Source organism: Odontesthes bonariensis, chromosome 24, assembly GCF_027942865.1.
Source record: "Odontesthes bonariensis isolate fOdoBon6 chromosome 24, fOdoBon6.hap1, whole genome shotgun sequence".
Taxonomy (NCBI): Eukaryota; Metazoa; Chordata; class Actinopteri; order Atheriniformes; family Atherinopsidae; genus Odontesthes; species Odontesthes bonariensis.
Window position 1 is genome coordinate 8,717,500 of NC_134529.1, and position 22,148 is coordinate 8,739,647.

General features: G+C 40.8%; 1 protein-coding gene across 5 annotated transcripts in view; it reads left to right on the plus strand.

Annotated features, from left to right (window-relative positions):
- Window positions 1-22,148, plus strand: part of sipa1l1 (signal-induced proliferation-associated 1 like 1) — an 82,717-nt gene extending 60,569 nt beyond the window's left edge. For 3 of the 5 annotated variants that reach the window (XM_075459864.1, XM_075459866.1, XM_075459865.1), the window contains 14 exons: window positions 1,381-1,479; window positions 3,298-3,473; window positions 3,714-4,001; window positions 4,701-4,853; window positions 5,408-5,541; window positions 7,912-8,009; window positions 8,323-8,819; window positions 9,954-10,139; window positions 12,933-13,101; window positions 13,538-13,772; window positions 14,210-14,380; window positions 14,470-14,581; window positions 14,784-14,862; window positions 18,157-22,148. In XM_075459864.1, the coding sequence (XP_075315979.1) occupies window positions 1,381-1,479; window positions 3,298-3,473; window positions 3,714-4,001; window positions 4,701-4,853; window positions 5,408-5,541; window positions 7,912-8,009; window positions 8,323-8,819; window positions 9,954-10,139; window positions 12,933-13,101; window positions 13,538-13,772; window positions 14,210-14,380; window positions 14,470-14,581; window positions 14,784-14,862; window positions 18,157-18,300 (2,541 nt within the window). In that variant the 3' untranslated portion in view covers window positions 18,301-22,148. The remainder of the gene's footprint in view (window positions 1-1,380; window positions 1,480-3,297; window positions 3,474-3,713; window positions 4,002-4,700; window positions 4,854-5,407; window positions 5,542-7,911; window positions 8,010-8,322; window positions 8,820-9,953; window positions 10,140-12,932; window positions 13,102-13,537; window positions 13,773-14,209; window positions 14,381-14,469; window positions 14,582-14,783; window positions 14,863-18,156) is intronic. The other 2 variants (XM_075459868.1, XM_075459867.1) reach the window with 2 other exon arrangements.

The following is a 22,148-nucleotide window of genomic DNA, read 5'->3' on the forward strand; positions in this document are numbered from 1 at the left end:
ACTACTAAGAGACCAAATCAATGGAAAATGCCTTTGGCTGCCATTAATCATTTACCTGGCCCACTCACAGTCTCTCATACTATACTGTTGGTTGTCTGCCTGCCAGAATGACAAAATTTTTACATCTACATGCCAACCTGCTGCCTTCTCACAGGTCTCAGTTTATTGAGGGAGATTCAGAAACACCTCTGGACACATTCTCCTAATGGCTCATACACCTACACATATAGTGAAGTGATGCTAGTTGGTTCTTCGCTGTTTCCATGGAAACTGGTCAGGAAAGAAAAAGGTGTCTTCTTATGTAATCGTCAGTGCTTTAGAATGCATTCAATTCCCCAGCAACTCCCTACTTTCAAACGGCGCACGAGTGTGCATATGTGGATGCACATGTGATTGTATTTGTCATGTGTTTATGTAACTTGTAATGAGTCCACATTGTTTGATTTGTGCACTGCCATAGAAACATATTTAAACAGGAACACGTGATAATTTGGCTCAGTATTCAGAAGTTGATCACACGTTGCAGTGCGTGCATCTGGCCTTAATTTTCAATCAGTCTGACTACCTCTGTGCCAAAGAAACAAGCCACTTTTTTAAAAAAAAACTACTCTTTCTCACCCTTTCCCTTCACCCTTTTTCCCTTTTACTACTATTTATCCATCTTTTTATCCATTTACTCTGTTCTTCTCTGACGTACACAGTTAGAAATTATTATTGCACACGCTGATGTTTCTATCAGGTTCCATTCTGCAGCATGATTTATTTAAGCTGCTCCACTAAAAGGAGAAAGACATGGGTGGATTGTAACCAGCCATGATGAAAAGCTTGTCAGCAATGAGGATTGGTTTTAGTAGATTCTCTGTAAACTCACTGGTTGCCATTTGAAGTTCGATAATTGAACCAGGTTCGTTCTTCTTAAAAGTGAATCCATTTTCAGCTATTCTGCCTCTGAGCCTGTGAAAAGGGAAATGAATGATGAGAGTTGCATGAAAATGGATGAAAGTTCAAGAAAGTTTCTCCAAATCAATGCATCTTTGTGTTGACACTGACTCGTGTCACAGAAAGATGCACACCTCCTTTCATTTCTATCATCTGTTGAGTGTGTAAATGCATGCACACACCCATCTTTAGAGAGGTGCACTTCTTACGCTCTTACTCGAAGCCCTCAAGTCTCCTGGGGATCACTTATGTTGTTTAAAAAATCTCTTCCTCAACTTAAGAGGACATGTGTCTGCATATGCACTGAACATATTCACACATATAAAGAGCGATATATTAATCTTCCCTGTATCTTTGTGTATTTTTTCTTTCGTTTTGTTTTTTGAATTCCTGTCATGTCTCACCTGTGTGGTGATCTCTCTCTGTCCTCTGCATGTCCAGTTTCTTACAAAGGGCTGTGACACTTCAGAGATGACGCTTCGTCGAAATGGCCTGGGTCAGCTTGGCTTCCACGTCAACTATGAAGGCATCGTGGCTGAGGTATTGGTCTATGTTTAAAATAACTTGCATTTTCTGAAAGAGAGAAACGCATGGAGCTAGAACACTTAGCACACATAGCAGGTCTGGATGTGATTAAGTTCCTATTGCCATGAAGGACCATGTAACTGATTTTTATACACAGTTAAATTACACAGACATGCACAACTATGTTTTCTGTCCTTGATCTTCGTTTCTCAGAGAGGTCAAGTGTATGCGTCCATCTGCTTTTATACTGAGAGAAATGCCAGCTAAAAGGCTCTAAGGCATTGATGTCTAATTTTACAGAATATCAGCAAAATTATGACTGTTATCAGTTTTTTTTTTTTTTTTTTTGTGGTAAAGTTTTATTGCAATGATATAAAAAAGCCAACATGTTATTCGGGCTGGGTAGTATATTGGCTTTTTTTTGGTACATTTATTTTTGTTTCTAACCAAATAAAGATTTATGTTTATGCATTTGGCAGACGCTTTTATCCAAAGCAACTTTCACTAGTAGGTGGGTAGGGTAAGGGGGGTCTTGCCTAAGGACCCCTACCGGAGGTAGGATTTGAAGAGGATTTGAACCCAGGTCCCCCACATAAAAGGTGGCAATCTTACCACTACACTATCCGGTAATATTTAAGGCTTTACATAGTCTGTTTCTGCTGTAAAGCGGTCTACTTTGTTGCATCTCCTCTCTGCCTTGTCCACGCATTCACGGGTATTCTTACAAACATTGTCTTTTCTGTGTGTTTGCCCCTTTTGTCCTCATACTAATGGACTCTAACCACTGAAATCAAACCTTAAGGAAGTGAAGATTTTCTCATACTCATTGTTACTACTACATTGTTTATATTTGGAAAGGAAATCCAGCTCATGGCAGTAGATCGTGTCTCCTTCGTTTGATGTCAGAAAGAATATGTGTCGACCTCCCCTTAGTTGACATGGCAACGGGAAATGCCTGTAAAATAGTGTCAGTGCTAACCTTGTAAACATGACATAATCCTTTTTTTGTACATAAATATGTAGTTACTGTCCAACTATATTGAAGAAGAAAGGCGTCAGAATGTGCAACCCAGTTTACTGTTGCATAATCCTACTCTGCCGCTTTTGGAGGAGGCCCGTCAGACTTGAGAATGAACTGGTTTTTGCTGCAGTTTGCGTTTTCATATGGATGGAGATCTTTGTTTAAGCTGGGAAAAGGCAAAATACTCGTGTACATGTGGGCTAAGATTCTCCCTGGAACTCCACTGTTTGCTCCCTCCGCTGCAGCGTCTACATCTGGAGTCCGGACCCTACTCGCTCAGGAGTTCTAATGGCTTTTACCACTCTGATCTTGGGAATTTTTTAAAATGTATTTCTCCAAATTACAAACTGTTACGAACATGCTAGCGTATGTCCTTCCCTGTGTTCAGAAGTGTGTCAGATGTAAGCAGAGGACAGACTGGTAAAGTGACCTTACTGTATGTGCAATATAACTTTTCAGCCTTGAGAAAAAACATTGAGTTATCTTTGAGATATTATATATATATTAACCATTATCAAGATCAGGAATGGGCCAATGCATCAAGATAGTTGACCTCTACCAGCCTGTGCACTTTACTTATATTTTCAAAACATTTATCGTATGCATGTATGTATATCGTATGCACATATGAATGTGGGTTTTGGCATACCTCAGACTTTGCTAGATATATATTAAGTGTCATTACTAATCCTTAAAATACCAACAAGTTACGCAGAATACTTGGAAAGCTCCACTGTTTATTTCCAACGTTGGTAGTTGGATGTTGTTCAGCCTTTGGAGAATTAAAAAAAAAAAAACTGTGTTATTTCTAGGTTGAACCATACGGCTACGCCTGGCAGGCAGGACTACGGCAAGGAAGCCGTTTAGTAGAAATCTGCAAAGTCGCTGTAGCAACTCTGACCCATGAGCAGATGATTGATCTCCTGCGGAACTCTGTGACAGTGCGTGTTGTTATCATCCCACCACATGATGATGCCACTCCACGCAGGTAGGGAGAAGAAGAAATTGTGGGTGGTTGGGTCTCTGTCATAGACATTTTATAAGAAGTGGTCATAGCCATTGTGACATCACCAGTTGGTCTGTCATTTTATTAAGCCTGAACTTCAGCATTTGGCCATGATTCTTTTCTTTTTGGCACCAAAAGAGACTATATGTGAAGAAGAGGTTGGAGCTTGAGTTGTTTTTGAAACTAGATTTCACAAAACCTATTTTTGTCCTATCTTTGCAGGGGCTGCTCGGAGCTATATCGAGGGCCTGCGTCCGATTACAAGGGCAGCAGCAGCGATAGCGGCTCCTTCGAATATAAGTTTCCCTTCCGCAGCAACAACAATAAGTGGCAGCGGACGTCCAGCAGCCCTCAACAGTCACTTACTGCTTCACCACAGCCCCACACACCCAACCGGGCCATCAGCCTGGGTAGCACTGTGGGAAAGACCCTGTCAGCTGAGAGGCTTGAGAGGGGGGCTGCCATTCCACGCAGTGTCAGCAGTGATGGCCGACCTCTGGAGTCCAAGAGGTGAGAGCCTGTTGGCTGTTCAAATATGAATTATTGGAATACATTTGTGTTGGAGTAAGGTGGGAAATGTTGTCTACAGAAGGTGCAACCTGAGAAATATTTGAGTTGAAGGTCAGAACAGCTGTTGAACTGATCAAAAAGCCAGTGGGATTGAAAACAATTTATTTTGAAAAATCCTTATTATTTGCTGCTTTTAATTAGCCTGGCTGACGCGTCCACATCTCGATGAGATGGTGGTCTGGGAACTAGGTGTGCATTTTCTCGTATTTGAGGTGTGGTTTACGAATGCCTAGAGCCGTTTATTGGGCTCTACGAATGTCTATCAAATGGCGTCTGGTTCTTCCCATGCTGCTTTGCACGCGATTCATAGCCAATTGTATCACTTATATCAGATGACGTATGTAGAGCGACAGAAATTCGACGAGGCAATGAAATCTTTCAACGCCAAACGTTGCTCTTTTTTAAAAGTAAACTTACGTTCTAAGCTACTTAAAACACCTTCTAAGGCTGCATCGAACGTTGTGTCCGCTGCCATGTTGGATTAACACTCTGCAAGCTTCGGTGTCATAGACGTCGTCATCGTCTTGCTGCCCCCCACATAGCCACAGAATGGCTGACTGTCCTCCTAATATTAAGTTTTTGATTACAAGTTCTTACAGTTTTTTATTTCAAGATGTGTTTCTGTGTGTGTTTGTGTAGCAGGATGTCTCCGGGCAGTGAGAGCTACAGCCTGGCCTCCTCCATGGCTTTAGGTCGTTCCCCTCACAACCGCAGCTCTCCCAGCAACCTGTCCTGCTCCAGTGATGCTTCTGGAAGCTCTGCACACTGGAGACAGAAATCCATGCCTGAGCAGTAAGGAGGATGGGGAAATACTGATTGTTTTATGTATTATATCAAAAGCACCCAAATTAATTTTGTCTTCCAAAAAGTATGAAGCTGCTCTGAGGCATTGCAGTTTCGCTCATCTTGTGTTTTCACTAAAGATCTAAAACCTATCACATATTCATAAGTTTTAATCTTTAAAGGGCATAAAACATGTCTACCCCTTACAGAAAAACAGTAAATTGACATATTTATAAGATCATTCCATGTTCTAACTCTCATTAAGGAGATTGATCTGCACATTGAATTTTTATTTCTGTTAAATTAATTTTCCTGAGTTTTCTTGAAAAGCTGTATATGTATTTGACAGTTGCAAAAGTGCATGGCATTGGTATTCAAGTGAGGTGCTCTCACTTTATTTTATTAATTTTTTTTTAACTTCTACCCATTAGAGCCTGTGGGGAAAATGTTTTCTGTTTTAATCTCCGTCTCTGTCATTTCTGCCCTTCATTTTTCATCAGTGAAAGCAAATCTGAAGGATCTGAATAAGCATTGCTTCTGATTATGTGTTTTCCACGCACTAGGTTTGTAGGCAGCCGCCACTCTCCGATGTCTTCAGAGAGACGCGAGGTGGTTGGAGAGGGCGGGTCCAGTGGAAAGTCCACTCCAAATTGGTCTAGAATGGAGGAAGGTGGAGGAGCTGAACGAGGATCAACAGGTACATCAGTGCTCTGTAATCTATCTTGTTTAGAAGTGGTATGACAACTTAGTATACCTGCTTACTACCTTGTGAGAAAGATTGTGATGTTTTCAGAAATATACAGTCATGTAAAAAAGAAAGTGCACCCTCGTTTCATTTCAAAGGTTTTATGAATTGGGACATGATAATAATAAAAAAAAATCCACTCTTTGATCCACTCTTGCTTTAGTTCGTTGAGGTCTGTGCACATTTGTTTATGCAAAGCTCTCGTCAGGTCCCACCACAGCAATTCAGTCAGGTTTAGGCCTGGACTTGGACACCTTGATTCTTTTCCTTTTCAGTCATTCTGTTGTTCAGCTGAGGTTGTATTAACTTAATTTCAACACTTGATAGGAACTAGATAATTTCCCTTTTTTTATTTTTATTATCCCCTGCCCTGATATGAAAACTAGAACTGAAAGAGGGTGTCCTTTTTTTTTCTCATGACTGTATGAGGATGTGGTTGTTTGTGTATCCAAATTGGCATTTTTATGTATGCAAAGATGCTGGGAGCAGTTGAGTTTTGCAGGGGAGGGAGAGCGCACAGGAAAGAAATCTTCCATATTTATCTCTGCCTCTAAATCCTTTGAACTGACAGGTATCTTGAAGTGTGTATGAATGGTGCTTGTGTGTCCTTCCTCCTCTGCTAGTGACTTATTTTCAGCAGCTTCTAATGCACCAACTTAGAAAGCAGCCTCACTGCCTCTAACAGCACCCCCTCCTCTCTTTCCACCTCTTTTCCCTCTGCAAGCTGTGAATTATATTGCTTTCACAGAGAAGGTCTTAATGTCTCTGCAACCTAAAATGTGGAAACATATTGAGATAAAGAAAAAGGGAAAAGAATATCAGATATGTTCATAAATGTTTTTAGTTACAGTAAATTGACTTTTTTTCTCACTTTCCTTTCTATTCGTTATGGCTTATTAAAGAAAAAAGAGAAGAGAAACCGGGAGACATTCCTGCCTTTCCTGTCAACAAAGTTGGCCGCCATTGTGGGCTTTTCCTCTCCTCCCTCTTTCTAGTCTGTTCCTCATTTTCCACTGCTTCTTATGTTTGTGTCTCATTCATCTTTTTATTCTCTTGAACATTCCCTTTCATTTCATTGCAAGTGTTCTCTCATAGTTTTTTTTTTTTTTTTAAAGAGCTTTCTGCTTTTATTGTAGCTCGGTTTCAGAAAGCCACAAAGGCAGCTTTTTTCCTCTACTGCTCCTGATTCCCAGCAGAATGTTGCTTTGATTGATTGTTGACCAACCTACTTTCAGTCGTGTCCTCAACCTGTTCCTGGCCACTACAATCACAGTTAAAGAGCTCAGTCTTTCATTTTGTGGTTGTTTGTAGCACTAATGTTGTTATTGGTTAGGGTGGAACAAATCTGGGCCAGCTCAGCTGAAGTCAGCCAAGTGTCCAACAACCACACTGTCCACTCCGCTGCCTCTGTGGTTTAGAGGTCCGGCCCAGTCCTCTTCCTCCCTTTTTTATTTTATTTTATTTTATATATACATATTTTTTTTTTTTTTTACCCCATGACCCTCTAGTTTTCACCAATGATGATGTGGCAAGGCTCTACCCAGAAACAACAGAAGTGAGGGCTTTTGCACATACTTTTTGTTTCTCTGTCAGCATGTAGCCATTGTCATTACATTAATTACATGGTTAATTAAAAAAGAAGATTGCTATTTGCCTTGACTTTTCTACACTGTCCTTTTGTTTTTAGCTCACCAAAATTTGACTGTGCATACTAAGACATGTGTATCCATAGCCACATTAATCACATCTAACAACTCGTATAACAGAAAAAGGTACACAGATAAGTAGTGACACGCAATATAGTGCAAGTACAGGGAGTCAGACATGCAGGCATACACATGCTTAGCCATCTGTAATTAGTGCAGAGCTCTGTGGGCGTCAGAGCAACTATGCAGAGTAATGAATATTCTTAGTGAGATAGAAGCTACATTTTTAGATTCACCCCAGCAGATGTTACAATACCACATCTGACTCTGGTGTTGCGTTGGTCATTAACTGCGTGCTCTCTACATTTTATTGCATAACAAGAAGACAATTACACAATAGTCCCATTTATACCGAGCTTTTCTTTTAGATTTGCATGCACTTTCTCTAACGGTACAGCTTGCACAGACCAAACAAAACTAGCAGGGGACACATTTTTGTTTGATATGTTTCCTTTGATGACAACTTTCCTGCGTACAATGTGCGACGCAAAAGCAGAACAAAACAAAACAATGTGAATGTTGTGAGCTTCCTGGAAGCATGGTTGCTCATGTGTTTGGCCACAGGGGCCAGTCCATGTGTTTCACACCAACAACAGTTTGTGTGATGTTATTGCAGAGGCCCCAGTTTCCAAGTCTGGGCAGGGGTACTCGGGAGCTCCCCGCATCCAGAGACAAGAGCAAGTCATCCACCTGTCCCCAAAGAAGGGCAGCCAGGTCAGACTTAACACCCTTTTTTTTTTTTAAGTATACTTCCAGCATCAGAACTCCTAACAGTACAGCTTGAATGCTCAGTAAACCCTGTTGATTTTTCTGGGCTACTGGATCTGTGCTAGCATGTGGATTAAGGCTCATCCTCTTTCTAAATGAGGTTATATAACAAAGGGATGTTTTATAACATCACATGATCATATTCCAGTCTTGTCATGTGGGGTCACTAGATTTCATGATAACTGATGTTTTTATCTGGCATAGAAACACTCAACTCTCGTTTCCTCTTGTTCTTTAATTTTCACTTTGCCCCTGGCAGTCGGATGGCCCTTACTCAGGTCACTCCAGCAGTAACACTCTATCCAGCACAGCTTCTAGCGGAGGTCACAGTGACAGCGACAAATGGTATGAACTAGGGCCAGGTGGAGGCTCAAGTGGGGATCAAGGTGAACCAGAGCCCAATGGTTTGGGAGGAGGAGGTTACCTCCAGGGGGCCTCAGCTGACAGCGGCATCGACACCAGCTCTTACGGGGCCCAACAACATGCTCACCCCCACTCCCATCACGGGAGCACCACCTCACTGCTGGCTCCCAGTGGAAGCAGAGAAAGCAGAGAAAGCAGAGAGCGCTCGGGATCTCCCTGGCACAGTCCAACTGAGGGAGGGCGCAGGATGCTCGAGAGGTCACCTGCTGCTGCAGAGTCTCCCGGCCCTCCAGGAGAAAGAAGCCTGGAAGGCACAGGTCGAAGCCCACCAACTCATCTCCTCGTTAGAGACAGCAGTACATACAGTCTGAGTGATGCTGGACTACACTCCAGGTCAGTCTTCATGTATAATATTTCTGTTTTAGTTTGCTCAAACACAAGTGATTTGTCATAAATTCAATGTTTCTAACCAAAATGCATATTGCCTGACCTTGAGGCCTAGGAAATGTAAGCTTAGTCCTGACTCGAAATATTTATTCTTACTCCTCTTTAAGAACTGTTTACCCTGACAAACACATGATCCAGCCAGAGGCAGGTGCTGTTTTTTAAAGAAATAAAATTGCACAGCCCACTTAGCTTTATAATTTTTTTCCCTTTCTTTACTGCTCTCTGTAAGTTTTATTGTTGTAGACTTTAAACTGTTTGTCAGCAGTCAACCTCAATCCACCAGCATACAGCCAATTACCTACACTTCAAAATACGCAAAAAGCCTCTTTCAGATATATGGTGCAGGGTAAAACAAATGCGAAAGCATCATCGTGATAAGTCGCTAACTTTTTATTGACTAAAAGTTTTATCTTAGTGCTTTAACTTGTTTCTGCTTTGATTTTAGATTTGACCCAATCCATTTTCTAGTTTGTCATCTGACCTCTGCAGCATGTTTCCAGCTGTGGCATCGCGTGCCAATATTTCTTCGCACAAGAAAAACACATACTAGACAACCTACTTCTCAGCAAGGCTTTTCTGGACACCAAGCATAAAGAGTCATTTTAATTCCCTCTTATCTTTCCACATTAAGCCCCAGGAAATGTGGAACACATGTCCTACTTTTTGTAGCTGAGCTGGTGTCTAGAGCTGAGAGAACTCCAGTGGCCACCTTTTTCTGTTTGAACAAGTTTATTTCAGCAGTTCAGATAGAGTTACAATGCTTGACTTGGGCATCATCTGTCCAACATTTGAGCTGCATTTGTTTCAGTCAAAGTAGTGGATGGGGAAATAAGAGAGGGAGCAGGCAAGGGTTAGCTTGATTGCAGGTGATACATTTTTCCATCTTTAACTGAATTATATACGTCTTCTTGGAAATTCTTGGATGAAAGAATTTAATTTTATGAAGCTTTACTAATTATACCAAAATTGAGGCCTGAATGAGTAAAATTCTTTAGATTCCTCTCTCTAAAAATACAGAAATCCAAATGAGACCAAAACAAAAAAAAAAAAACCACTCTCCTACCTCTGTTGTTTTTCCAGGCACTCTGGCCACAGCTCTCCCAGAGAGGAGTCATCATCCTCAGCAACCTCCCCTTCATCTCAGTCTTCAGTGTCTCCTGGGCCCAAGAGCTTCTACCCCCGCCAGGGAGCTCAATCCAAGTATTTGATTGGCTGGAGGAAACCTGGCTCCACCATCAATTCTGTTGACTTTGGAGACACGCGCAAGTGAGAACACATGAAGAAAACATAGTAAAAACATTATAGCTGGTCTTCATCTGTAGTCTCAACTAATGTGCATGCAACATAAATCCTCGTTATGGCACTGGAGCTTGTTGGATTTTAAATCTCTTGCTTAAAGGAGCCATAGTCTGGTTTTGATATCTCACATTTCCATTTAGACATTTAGCAGAAGCTTTTATCCAAAGTGACTTAGAAGTGCAAAGCAACATTCAAGCCCTCTGTGTAATCAGAAACCCTGGTTTTAGGATTCAGTACTATCTATTTAAAAGACAGACAAAGAATTAAGTGCAAGTTAAGCATGTTAATGTGTGAAAGGTGTTAGGAGAGGAGGTGCTCTATGAAGAGATAAGTCTTGGAGCTCTCGTATGCCAAGCCAACAGTTGGCCTTAAGTTATGGCTGAAGCATTGTGTCACGCCCCGTTTGCACTGTCGGACTTCATCAAGGTTTTTTTTTTAATATATTTTTGTTTATCTTTTCTTTCTATTCAGCTCATTCATCATAGTGAATACCCATGTGGTTTGTAAGTGAGAGCTCACTCTAATAGGCTGTTTTGCATAGCAAATGAGTGCATGAGAAGGAAAGCAATTGGTAACGTAACATGTCAAATACAATCTCATTTGTCATTTTCATTCCTCCCAAACAAGAAGCATTTTTCATAACTGCGTGGCCACGTGGAGCGAAGAACCCATTGACTTACCTATAATCATGTCTCAAAAGAGACCCCAAAACACGACACGTTCTTCTGGTTTCCCTCAGAATAGATAAAGAAAGAAAAGAAAAGTTTTTAAATTGTTTGTAGATAGTATGCCCTTGCCGGCAGTTGGTCTTTATTATGTTTTCAAGAGCATTTTGGTTTGTTCAGATGCGGGTGCTGCATGAGGATTTGTCTCCTCACATCAGCAGTGTTGGGAAGAATACACTTCTCAAAGTTGAACATACCACAAAGACGACTTCCAACTGCCAACTTCAATGTACAATGTATGCATTAGCAAGAAGACACAACTGTGCCGTGCAGAACTGAGCAGGAGTTAGTTATCAGTTTTCAATAAGGTAAAAAATGTTAACAAAACATTGTTTGCATAAAGGTAGGTAGGCCATTATTTGCTCAGGATTTATTGTCCAACATGGGTTTAGCTCAGTTACTGGCTATTTTAAAATGTTTTTGACTCGAAAACCTGCGTTTTAGTTTTAACTAATACGTCTTGAGATAGTTTTGTACATGTATTCTTTTATTAAGGCATTTAAGCTTTATGCACTGAAAAATAACTTGCTTAATGTTGCATTAAGTTCATTCTCTATGCTGAACAGCCAGTCAGTGATCTCTCTGATGGTGATTTAACATGACAAATTGGCTGAGAAAACCAAAATGGGCTCCAACAGAGCATTACACTCCTAAGAGAGACAGATGGTCACAGACTCACCAGACATTCCCGCCGGCCAGTTGTCGGCTTGGTGTATGACACCCTAAATGTCCCTCTAGAGATTTTTTGAGATTGAAAGGGACACCCCACCTTTGGTAGCATTTGGTAGCTTATTCCATTATTGTGAAACCACAAATGAGAACAGTCTATATTTAGACTGCTCTGTGTGTAGCAGTGGCAGTACAAGGCTTTGTTTGTAAGAGGAGTGAAGCGTTCAAGAAGTAGCATAAGCCTGCATCAGTGAGTTCAGACAGCTGGGTACAGACCCTAAAGTTTCTCTGCAGGCAAGCATTAATGACTTGAGTTTGATTTAGCCAGCCATGTGTAGCCAGTGTTTTTCAGTGAGTAGTGTAGTGATATGTGTCCTTTTTTTGTTGAGTAAAAACCAGAAGCACCACTGGGTTCTGGACCACGTGTAAGACTTTCACAGAGCATGCTGGGAAACTTCCTGGAAGAGCATTGCTGTCGTCGAGGCAAGAGATAACCATGGTTTTTACAAGAGGTTGGCTTACAGCGCCAGTCAGTTTTGGCCTGATTTTTCTTGGGCTGTAAAGTTCTAAGTGACTTTCCCGGTGAACACAATGATCATACAACAAATGGTCATCGATCATAACACCCACATATCTCACAAACAGTGGGATATTATCTAAGCACTCAGCTTCACCAGAGATTTGGCCATTATCAGATGGGTCTGATATGTGTACATTTTTTTCCTTAAACCTAGAAGCTTCTGCGGGGAGGGCCACATGATTGCAATGGCAAGTGCAGTGTATACATTCATTCATTTTCTATACCCGCTTAATCCAATTTGGGTTCGAGGGGGGCTGGAGTCTATCCCAGCTGTCATTGGGCGAGAGGCAGGGTACACCATGGATAGGTCTTACGTCCATTACAGGGCCACACAGAGACACAGCACAGTTTATTGCAGTTCATTTACAATCAAAGTAGCATCCATTTATACATTTTGTGTGGTACGGTGTTGCTTTAATATTGACACAAGCACAACTTTATTTTCTGCTTTCCTTTATCTATATTGGGATGACAAAAGTGAGCTTTCCATTTACTCTTTGCAGCTCTGGCATATGAGACTAGGGAACATTTTATCCTGTTACATTTACTTGTTATCACATTTTATCCACCCACTCTTTTTTGTTAATGCTTTCCAGCAGGAATGACATGGGTGCTACTTGATTACCTCCTTGTGGCTGAGGAAAGTATTGCAGATGAGTCACTGAACGTTATTCGTAATGAAATGCTGCACAGTTGACGCCAAAAAAGACCACTTGGGTTTGTTTTCGAGGGTTATTAGACAAATACATCTGCAACATATACAATCTTGTTGTCTGTTTGTTTTAGGAAATCTCCAGGGGAGAGTGGAGGGGAAGTGGTTCCAACCCCAGCAGCCAGGCCTTCTCTCAGAGACATGCACTCACCCCAGCCTCATGCAAAATCTACTATAGAAGAAGATGTGAAGAGGCACAGTACTCCCGACAGTCCCCCACCGCCACGAAAACATAAGGAAAAGGTACTTTTATGGAGTCTTGTTACAGACAGCCAAAAAACAGAAGTGAGTTTAGTGTTGGATTTAGTTGCTACTAGTTTTCAACAGCTTTTACATTTCATCAAATATTTGTGTTAAGTGGAGTTGCTCTGGTCTCCTTAGAGGTAGTCCTATCATTTTTTAGTGGAAAACAATAATATGTAGCAGCTAGTTGTTCAGCAGTTCTGACATTCCGTTCAGATTTTTTGTTGTCGGTGTAAATTGTGTAAGTAACGTCAATCATTAATCATTATTAAAGTTTGAAAACACTCTGAAGTTATGAAGAAGTTGTTCACCTGTCGTGTATATTTAAATGTAGTTAAAAAAGTCCAGACTGAATACAGCTGTTTAATCAGATTCTGCTCGGTCATGAATTTTAAAGTAAAACTTAATCTCCACCCCCACCCTGTACCCTCCACAGCATGGCCAGAAGTCTCCGCCTGGCCAGCCCTTGAGCCGCCGCCGCTCTCTCCATCGTACCCTGTCCGATGAGAGCATCTATCGTGGTCAGCGCCTCCCCACCATGAGTGACTCAGTGACTGAACCAGCACTTAGCTCCGATGTTCTCTTTAGCTGCTCCACCCTACCGCGCTCCCCCACCACCCGTGGCGTGCCCCTCAGACGGCCCTCCTATAAGCTGGGAGTCAAACTCCATGGTAAGAAAGGGGACTGGAGAATAGCCTTCTTTTTGCTGTTTCACCACATTCACAACAAATGGCACTTAGTTTGTAACAGAAACGTATCTGATGCATTTTACAGACGCATCTCTGTGGAACTAAATCTGCTTTGACCACTTTATAATATTTTATTTATAGTTATAGAACTTATAGCTGCTTTTTTTAAACACCATCTTTGGTTACCATAGTTATCAATTCATCCATTGGGTTAAAACAGAGTACAAGAAGTCTAACAGGTTCACACTCATGTATGTGGTTTATTTAGATTAAAGAGCAAAAATAAGCTGAAAGCCAGTGTGGTAGATGTGCTTTCAGATGTGCATATGCTGCCCCCTAAAGATTAGAAATGCATAGTGGTCATAGAAGTAAGAGATTTTATTTTTACATGTCAGGCTTATCACATTTTAAATGAACAGGTGACCTTTCAGCATCTGACACATCATTGGTGGATTTGGTGGAGCGTCATCGTGGACCTCTCCCTCAGGAGCTGATGCCCCTCCCATCTTCAGATAGGGACAGTTCTCTAGAGTGGACACACCTGGTGGATGTGGCCAGTACCTTTGAGAATGAGAGAAACACACACTACAGTAAGGGAAAAAAAACAATTTACACTCTTACTAAATGCAAACAAACGCACACACATCTATCTGTTAATGCCATTTCTGTTTCCTCCCAGTTCAGAGAAGTTTCGTCTTTGGGGATTCAAACCACCGAAGCAGCGGCGCCTCCAGTCCCCAGCAGCCCCACATAGAGCTGCAGCCGGCTCCACTGTCACGGCCCTCATCCAGGTCACTCATCCCGCCTTTACGAGTTCGATTTTTACATGTTATTTCTGTCTTTACAGAACGAGTCAGTTTGTCAGAAAAATCCCTGGTATTTACCATGTTTACAGTTCTGACAGATTACGTGCCTAAGAATGCCACTTCCTGTTAAAGCTCGATTGATTGCATTAACAAACCATCCTTATGAGATGTATGTTTCTTTCCAAAGTGAGGGTCACATCGGGCTGGAGAGGAAGGTGACAAAACTAGAGGCCATGGTGAAGATGCTCCAGGAGGACCTGAAGAAGGTAAGACGGACCTTATACACAGTTCACAATCACACCTGTATTCACAGAGCTTCAGTTGGTCTGCATGCAGAGTTTAAGAAATCTTCTCTGCATGTATACTTCTACTCCATGCTGTGCTGATGAACTTTCTGTTTCGAGTGCCTGTAGGGATAAAAGATGAAAGGCTCCGATTGATCTGCATATAAAGTGGAACAGGAAGCAGGGGTGTAAATAAATAGTTTACTTTTTACTTTTCAATCTGAAATACACCCTCAGCTGTTGAACACGAACAATGTTGTTTTGGTTCCACTCGGCTGCTCATTGTTAACTGCTGACTCACATTTCACTGCAGATCCTCCAACTGTTGTTTGATATAACTCGAATGGCTTCTTACATTAACGTTGGCTTTAGTTTTACACAACCAGTGATTCTTTTTTTTAATTTATTTTTATTCTTTTTTTTAATTTTTTTTTATTTTAAAGTGTGTGAGAACATTTTTTTTCAATCATAGCCCACCATTCTTGTTTATGTCCCAATGCATTATGAGTAATAGACATCAGACGTCACCTTGTCACGTGACATTAAAGTCTCGCAAGGTCTAGGTAGCTGCAGGTGGTCCAGGTAAAGCATTTCAGCTGCCCTCCATCAGCTGCACCAGCTGAGCTCTACCTCAATGCAGCATAACTTTGCCTGAATTGGCTGGAAGATTCACTGATATGCGGACGCATGATACCTTTTTATTTCAATATTTATTTATATCCTCACATCAGTTATCTTCGGTGATTATCTCGACTTTGAAGCCTACATGAAATTAGAAAGTGGTTATAAATGATGACTGCTTCTGATTTAATATTCCACATTTCTGATGCGTGTTGTGGGCAGGTTTGTCTGATTTCTGGCAGACTGAATTTCCTATTAAGTCAACATTTCATCAGCGAGACATCCTTCCCTGGAAACTAATTTATAAACTATGGAAATTTCATTCCACACAACTCTAATTTGGAATTACAGATTCATTTTGTGTCTTTGTTATTGGGTGGTGAGAGGCTTTTGGTCTGTTGGACATTTGATGGACAGTAAACAGCTTTCTTGAGTACAAAAATGACTTTCATTCAATGAGAATTGCACATGAAATAATTAATGCTGTCCAATAAAGAAATGGTTTATAATATTATAAAGGCATGCAATCTTATAACTTGTTAACTCCAGAGATACGTTCATGTTGGATGGATGATTTGGACTTTTACTTTTAAAAAAAAACTGGATACCTCACTGTACTTATTCCATCAGAAACCAGTGGCACTTTATATTTATCCTTGCGGATTTTTTTTTGCAGAAAATATTTAACATTGGCAGAAACAGCTGTGTGGTTTGAGACGTTGAGGCTGAAACTGTAGAACTCTCTTCTTTGCTGTAACTTTAGAAAACGATCTTGGAAGTCTTTTCAAAACTGAAGGTTAGAAAAAGATTCTCAGTCACCCAAGGTAGAATAAAATGACATCACATTCTGGTCTATAATAGACGTTAAGACTAAATATGATGTACAATTGATTTAGTATTATTATTATTATTATCAAATGATTTATTCACAGATCTAGATTCATAAATGTCAGAAGCATGTTTTTCACCTTCCTGAATGAGTTTGACGATTTTCAGAAGGTAGAAAAATGTATAAATACCAAACCAAGTTAACATTTTTATTTATATTTAGCCTCCATTTAGGCTGAAAGTGCTGTCGTTAAAAATTCTCCTTAAAATGATGCTCATGCCAGTTTTAGTTGAGCGACTACGCTCCACCTCTGACATTGCCAGCACATAAAGTCATCTGAAGGTGGATTCCAACGCACCTAATCTTAACACGGATAGATATTCACCCTTTTGACAGCCTGTGACACCTGTGATCTCTTCCATGTCAGCGCTAGCTGACAAAGATGTTGAATGAGTCAGAGAGGATGTGGTGGGAGCACAGTCGCAGGTCAGAAGTTTTCTTTGCTCCGTCTGTTACTGAACTGCCTCACTCCCCTTGTTGCTGTTCAAATCTAAACGTAGGACCAAAAGCAGCACAGTGTGGCACTGAATCGACATCTTTCTGAAAACATTCAAATATTTTAGTTTTAGTATGAGAGGGTAATTGCGACATATCAAGGCCTCTAAGTAATTTTGTTGTGCTAGTCGATTAATGAATCTAATAAATGGCTGAAAATAAAAGAGAAATTCTATGTTCCAGCACAGAAATGTGAATATTTATCTCCTCCTAGATTTGCTTTTACAAGATTTTTTTAACTGGGCTTTGCTCATTGATCATGGAACCACATTGCTGTAATATTTTATTTATAAATTCAGCATCAAGGTATATTTCTGTATGCTTAACTTATCCGCTTTGGTGTCCACATACAACAGACTCTGCCAGACTGAAGCTAATGGGATCATTTGTCCGCTGTGCCTTCTGAAGGTTTGAGTTGTTTTGACCTGCTACTTTTTTACTTTGTGGACTTTTAATTAGTTTGACCTCTACACACTGAAACGTTTTCTCCCCCAGTAGTTTAATATGACCTGTCCTCCCAGTTCATAGAAAGCATTCACCTGTCTGTGAGATGTGGGAAAGTGCTTCTAGCATAACATGGCAATAAATTAGGAAAACTAACATTACTTTGAACTCCTTAAGTCACCCCCAGCTGGTCGCAAACGGTGGCGGCTGATAGATAATATTCCAGTCTTGGTGCTTCTCTCCATGTTGTTTCTTTATTGGACAGAGAGAAAGCCTAAATATTTATGTTCTTGCCCGCTGCTCATGATTTACTTTTGCTGTACCTCATGCAGATTTCAAAATGTCAACTCGGCTCATTAAAATCTGCCCTCAAAATTGTTTGGTTAAATCTAATTGACTGTCCGCAGGCCTGAGACATTCATGTAAACTCACAAAAATACACAAGTAATTTAATTTCCAATGTTTTGAACATATCCGCCATTACACGAGGCAGTGACTGCTTTCAAATCGGAAATGAACTTTTATGACGTCATGCAGGTGGTGTTTATTTTAATGAGTCATTAACATCAAGGCCATGCTGTTCTTTTTGTGTTTAGGAAACTGTGCGCTCAGTCATGGTTGACTTGTGGAGGGCTAAGTGTTACTGCACTTTTGTGGATGATTTGCTGTAAACAAAGCATGCACCTAAACTTCTCTCATGGTGTTTGATCCTGTTTTCACCCCTTCACTTTAGTGCACCAGACAATTTCCACCTTATTTACTTGACTAGCCATTGCCCACTCATGCAGAAGAGCTACAGATTAACTCTTGCCCTTCTTCCCTTATAGGAGCGAGAAGAAAAGTTGCGGCTTCAGGCTCAGATCAAGAGGCTCTGGGAGGACAACCAGAGACTGCAGGAGGAGTCCCAGACTTCTGCTGCCAAGCTCAAGAAGTTCACTGAGTGGGTTTTCAACACTATTGACATGAACTGACACCCACCTGCAAATTTAAACTCCCACAAGCAGATACACAACTCATCAGCATACACAGTCTGGGTGAAGAGGCAGAGGGGATCAAGGTGAGACTCGTTGTTGGACTCATTTAGCCCAATGCTAAACCCTTCTACCACCTTTCATTGGCCTCAACATGAGACCTTGGCTCCTCTTGTTCTGAGGATTGGATACAAGAAAAATCTCAGTCTCGGTCATGAGATCACGAAGGACTAATTTTTACTCTCCGAAATGATCAATCTAAAGTCATCTTTGCAAAACTGCCGACAAGAGGAAAGCTCTTCCCCTCCCTCTTCTTCCTGAAGAAGTCAACTTTACTCTTCGCACTTTTTCCAGAAGTAAAAATAAAGAATCAACCCTTTTTCTCTTTTGCTTTTTTTTGCTCCGTGGATATGCTTCTCTTTTTAGGACATTTGGCCTTTCACATTTCGATTCATTCCTTTTTTTCTTTTTTCTTTTTTCCCCTGCTATTTTTTTTTTTTTGAAACGGTGTCCAGCTGCTCTGAAAGGGGACAAGAGTCTTTTGTGCCAAATCAAAGCTGCCTCAGCGCGGGGTCGCACAGACATGCAGGTGACTTAAAAGAAGACGACTGAAATGCCACACAAAGTCAGACCGGTACGCAACAGATCTGTGAGTCAAGCCATCCAGAATTTGCTGGAGCACAAATACAAACGATAAACCTAAAGCCCCACAACATCAGAGGACACAGAAGAGCTTTTTGTTTCCTTCGCTTGTATATGGAGTGAACAAATTTAGCGCCTGTGTTTTGCCTCTATTAAAGCGGAAATCCCTGGACTGCCAGCCTCGGACATAAAGAAGGGTCAGTGCGCATCTGCTCAGGAGGGAAATCTGTTTGTACAGTTTTTTTTCTTCTTTTTTCTCCTCTATCACTCACATCTGGATTACAATTTCCTTTGTGTCTCTACAGCACAAATTAACACCCGAAAGAGGAGTACATCTAAAAGCCATCGGCAAGTAGTGCCATAAAACATGACTGATCCAGAGTGCTGTGGTCCATCCCAGTTTTATGTGTCTTAAAAGCAATAGGAAGAAGTAAGGACTACTGTCTTTCCCTCAAAAAAGGGAGTGTTATCCCTGAAAAGAAGCTTGAAGTGGGGAAAATATGATTTGGAGTGTTCACCTACGAGAATCTCTGCTGCACAAGAGCCTTCGTCCTTTTCCACTGAACGTTGCGCTCAGGGGCAAAAAGGAAAGTGAGGACTTTGCTCATTATCCCACTGCCTGGGATACAGAGGGCCAGCTGATAGTAAATAACAGAGATCATTTTGGGAGGGAAGCTTTGGAGTTCTTTTTTCCGAGGTTAATTTATTTCCTTGTATTATAATTCCAATAAATGAGTTGTTCTATTCGTACAGTACAACTGACATAAGTGTTTAGTTCCTCAAGACAAGTGGTCACTAGCTGTATTATTTAAATGGCTTTCTTTCTTAATTCTACCTAAAGCCTGACAATATGCTTTTTATTCTGCTTTATGTTGTGTTTTGTGGTGCCCATGCCTGCTGTCGTGTTGCTTACAGTGCCCTCTAGTGGTGACCAGTGAAAATGTCACAATTTGTAAATGTGCTGCCTGTCACTGTAATTCTTTCCAATGCCTCTTTAGAGATCACTCAGACATCAACGATGAGGCCATACAAACATACAGAACAGGAATAAGAATCATAAGCCAGCTTTTAGAGACAATCAAAGGTTAATTTTTAGTAAAAGGAGCAGATTTTGTGTGGATGTTGTCTGTGCATAACATCTACAGTTTTCCTCAGGTTCAGTTTTTGCTGGAAGGAGATATTTTCAGGAAGTAAAAAAAAAAATGCATATGGTATATGAAAAAAAGAACATGATATGAGGAAGCTACAGTAGGTGCTGCACCACTGGCAGCGTGCGTGTTCTCATTGTGTGAATGTACATCAGCCTGTCCAGCCGTGCCTACAGTCGCTTCTTTTGGTCATTTACGCCCAGGCAGAGCAGGGACGTGCCTTTGAAATAGCACCTGGTGAATAGATAAAAGGGAAAGGCTCTTCATCTTCATCCTGAAAGATAAACACACCTGGTCCAGTAACACACACTCCCTTGACGCACTTAACTTTTAATCAAGTTCATACTCAAAGTAGCTTACTCAGCTTCACGACAGTTTGTGCAGAGAAATGGCTGCTGCAATGTGTTTGATGCATATAATAACTGAATACAATCAACCAGGCTAGCAAAGGGAGACGGAGATGAAAGTGTGTGTGTGTGAAGTATATGGATTTTGTGTGCTTTTGCTTTAATTACATGCATGTATATCAGAGCGACAGGCCCTTATTAAACAAGCGCTGGAACCACAAAGCTATTCACTCATCCAGGAGTGTTTAAGTTGATTCAGCTCATTTTCAGCAAATCCATTAAAGCTTTTGTCTCAATCAGGGTGTTTATCCTCACATCCATTTAATTTTTTTTTTTTTTAAGAATTCAGAAACTGGGGACAGAGTTTCTGAATTATTATTATTTTTTTAATGGACCCATTTAAAGTCCTGCAGCATAGCACAGAGCAGCACGAAGAAAAGTGAATGTAGAGTGGAAAAGTAAGCCTAAAGAAATGTGATGTTGATCATAGCTGGCTAATTCATGCAGCCCTGCAGTTTTGCAGAGACATGCATGGACTTTTAGCACAAGTCTGGGTTCTGTTTTAAGAATCTCCTCCCGATCTGCATGCACAGCAGTTACACCTGTAAAGTGTCAACGGATGATTTGGTTTTAATGGTTTCAAAAAGCTGGTCAGTTGTGAAAATCACTGCAGTACCCAACCTGCTATTTGAAATCCTAAAGATGGTTTGAAAAGAATAAATAAATAAAGATGTGTATTCTAGGTATGATTGTTCTAAATCCATAAAAAAAAATTGATTGCAACTAGTTGACCATTAACACTGATGTTATGTCCATAAAAACATAGATGCTTTAGTGAGTGAATTGAACTAACTGAAGGCAATGTTACATTTAAATGTACATGGAAAGTGCTCTGGTTTTTGTATTTCAAATGAAGTATGGCCAAATGTCAAAATGTGCTGTGCAAATGTTATAGTGTCATTAATCTGACAGCTGTCTCTTAGACATAAACACACCTATACCGGTCCAGTTTTTCAGTTGTAAATGATGCATTATTTTACAGTTCATATAGATTTGTTTTCCTCCTCCGCTTTGTTTTTGTTGCTTGACAGATGGAAATGTGAATGTTAAGATGTTCAAAAGTTATTTTTTGTAATATCTTACTGTTGAGATCCTTTGCACAATGTTCAGTAGAACTAACTGTGTTTGCAGGTGTTGGATAAAAGAAGGGTAAACTGATTCATTCCTGTGCACGCTTGTCTAGATGTTGCTCTGTAGATTCTCTACCAGTGCAGCTTCTGTCAAACAGAGGATGGTGCTTTGTTCACTTCACAAAGTGTGAACCAAACTTGTCCTCAAACATCACTGATCAGGAAAGAACTGGCTGGATGTGGTTTGTGTTGTAAGGATGATTTTCACGCTCAACTTGCGAGGTCAGTGATTGCAGCAGGGGACAGAAGGCTCCTCAGAGCTCAGAGACGCAGCCTCTGCACCACTGTGTGTCGTGATCCGTTCCGTTTGCTCCTACAGGAAGAACAAACTTAACAGTAAGCTGATCAGCTCTCACTGGAGATAAAGCACACAATTTTAAAAGGACCATACGTTTTACGGGACTGAAAATACTGTTTACATCCCAGATCCATTGTCTTTGTAAAATGTAAAAGTATGAAAAAGACATTTGCAGTGATCACAGTATTAAAAGTTTCTGAAATAAATAAATGCTGTATCAGTT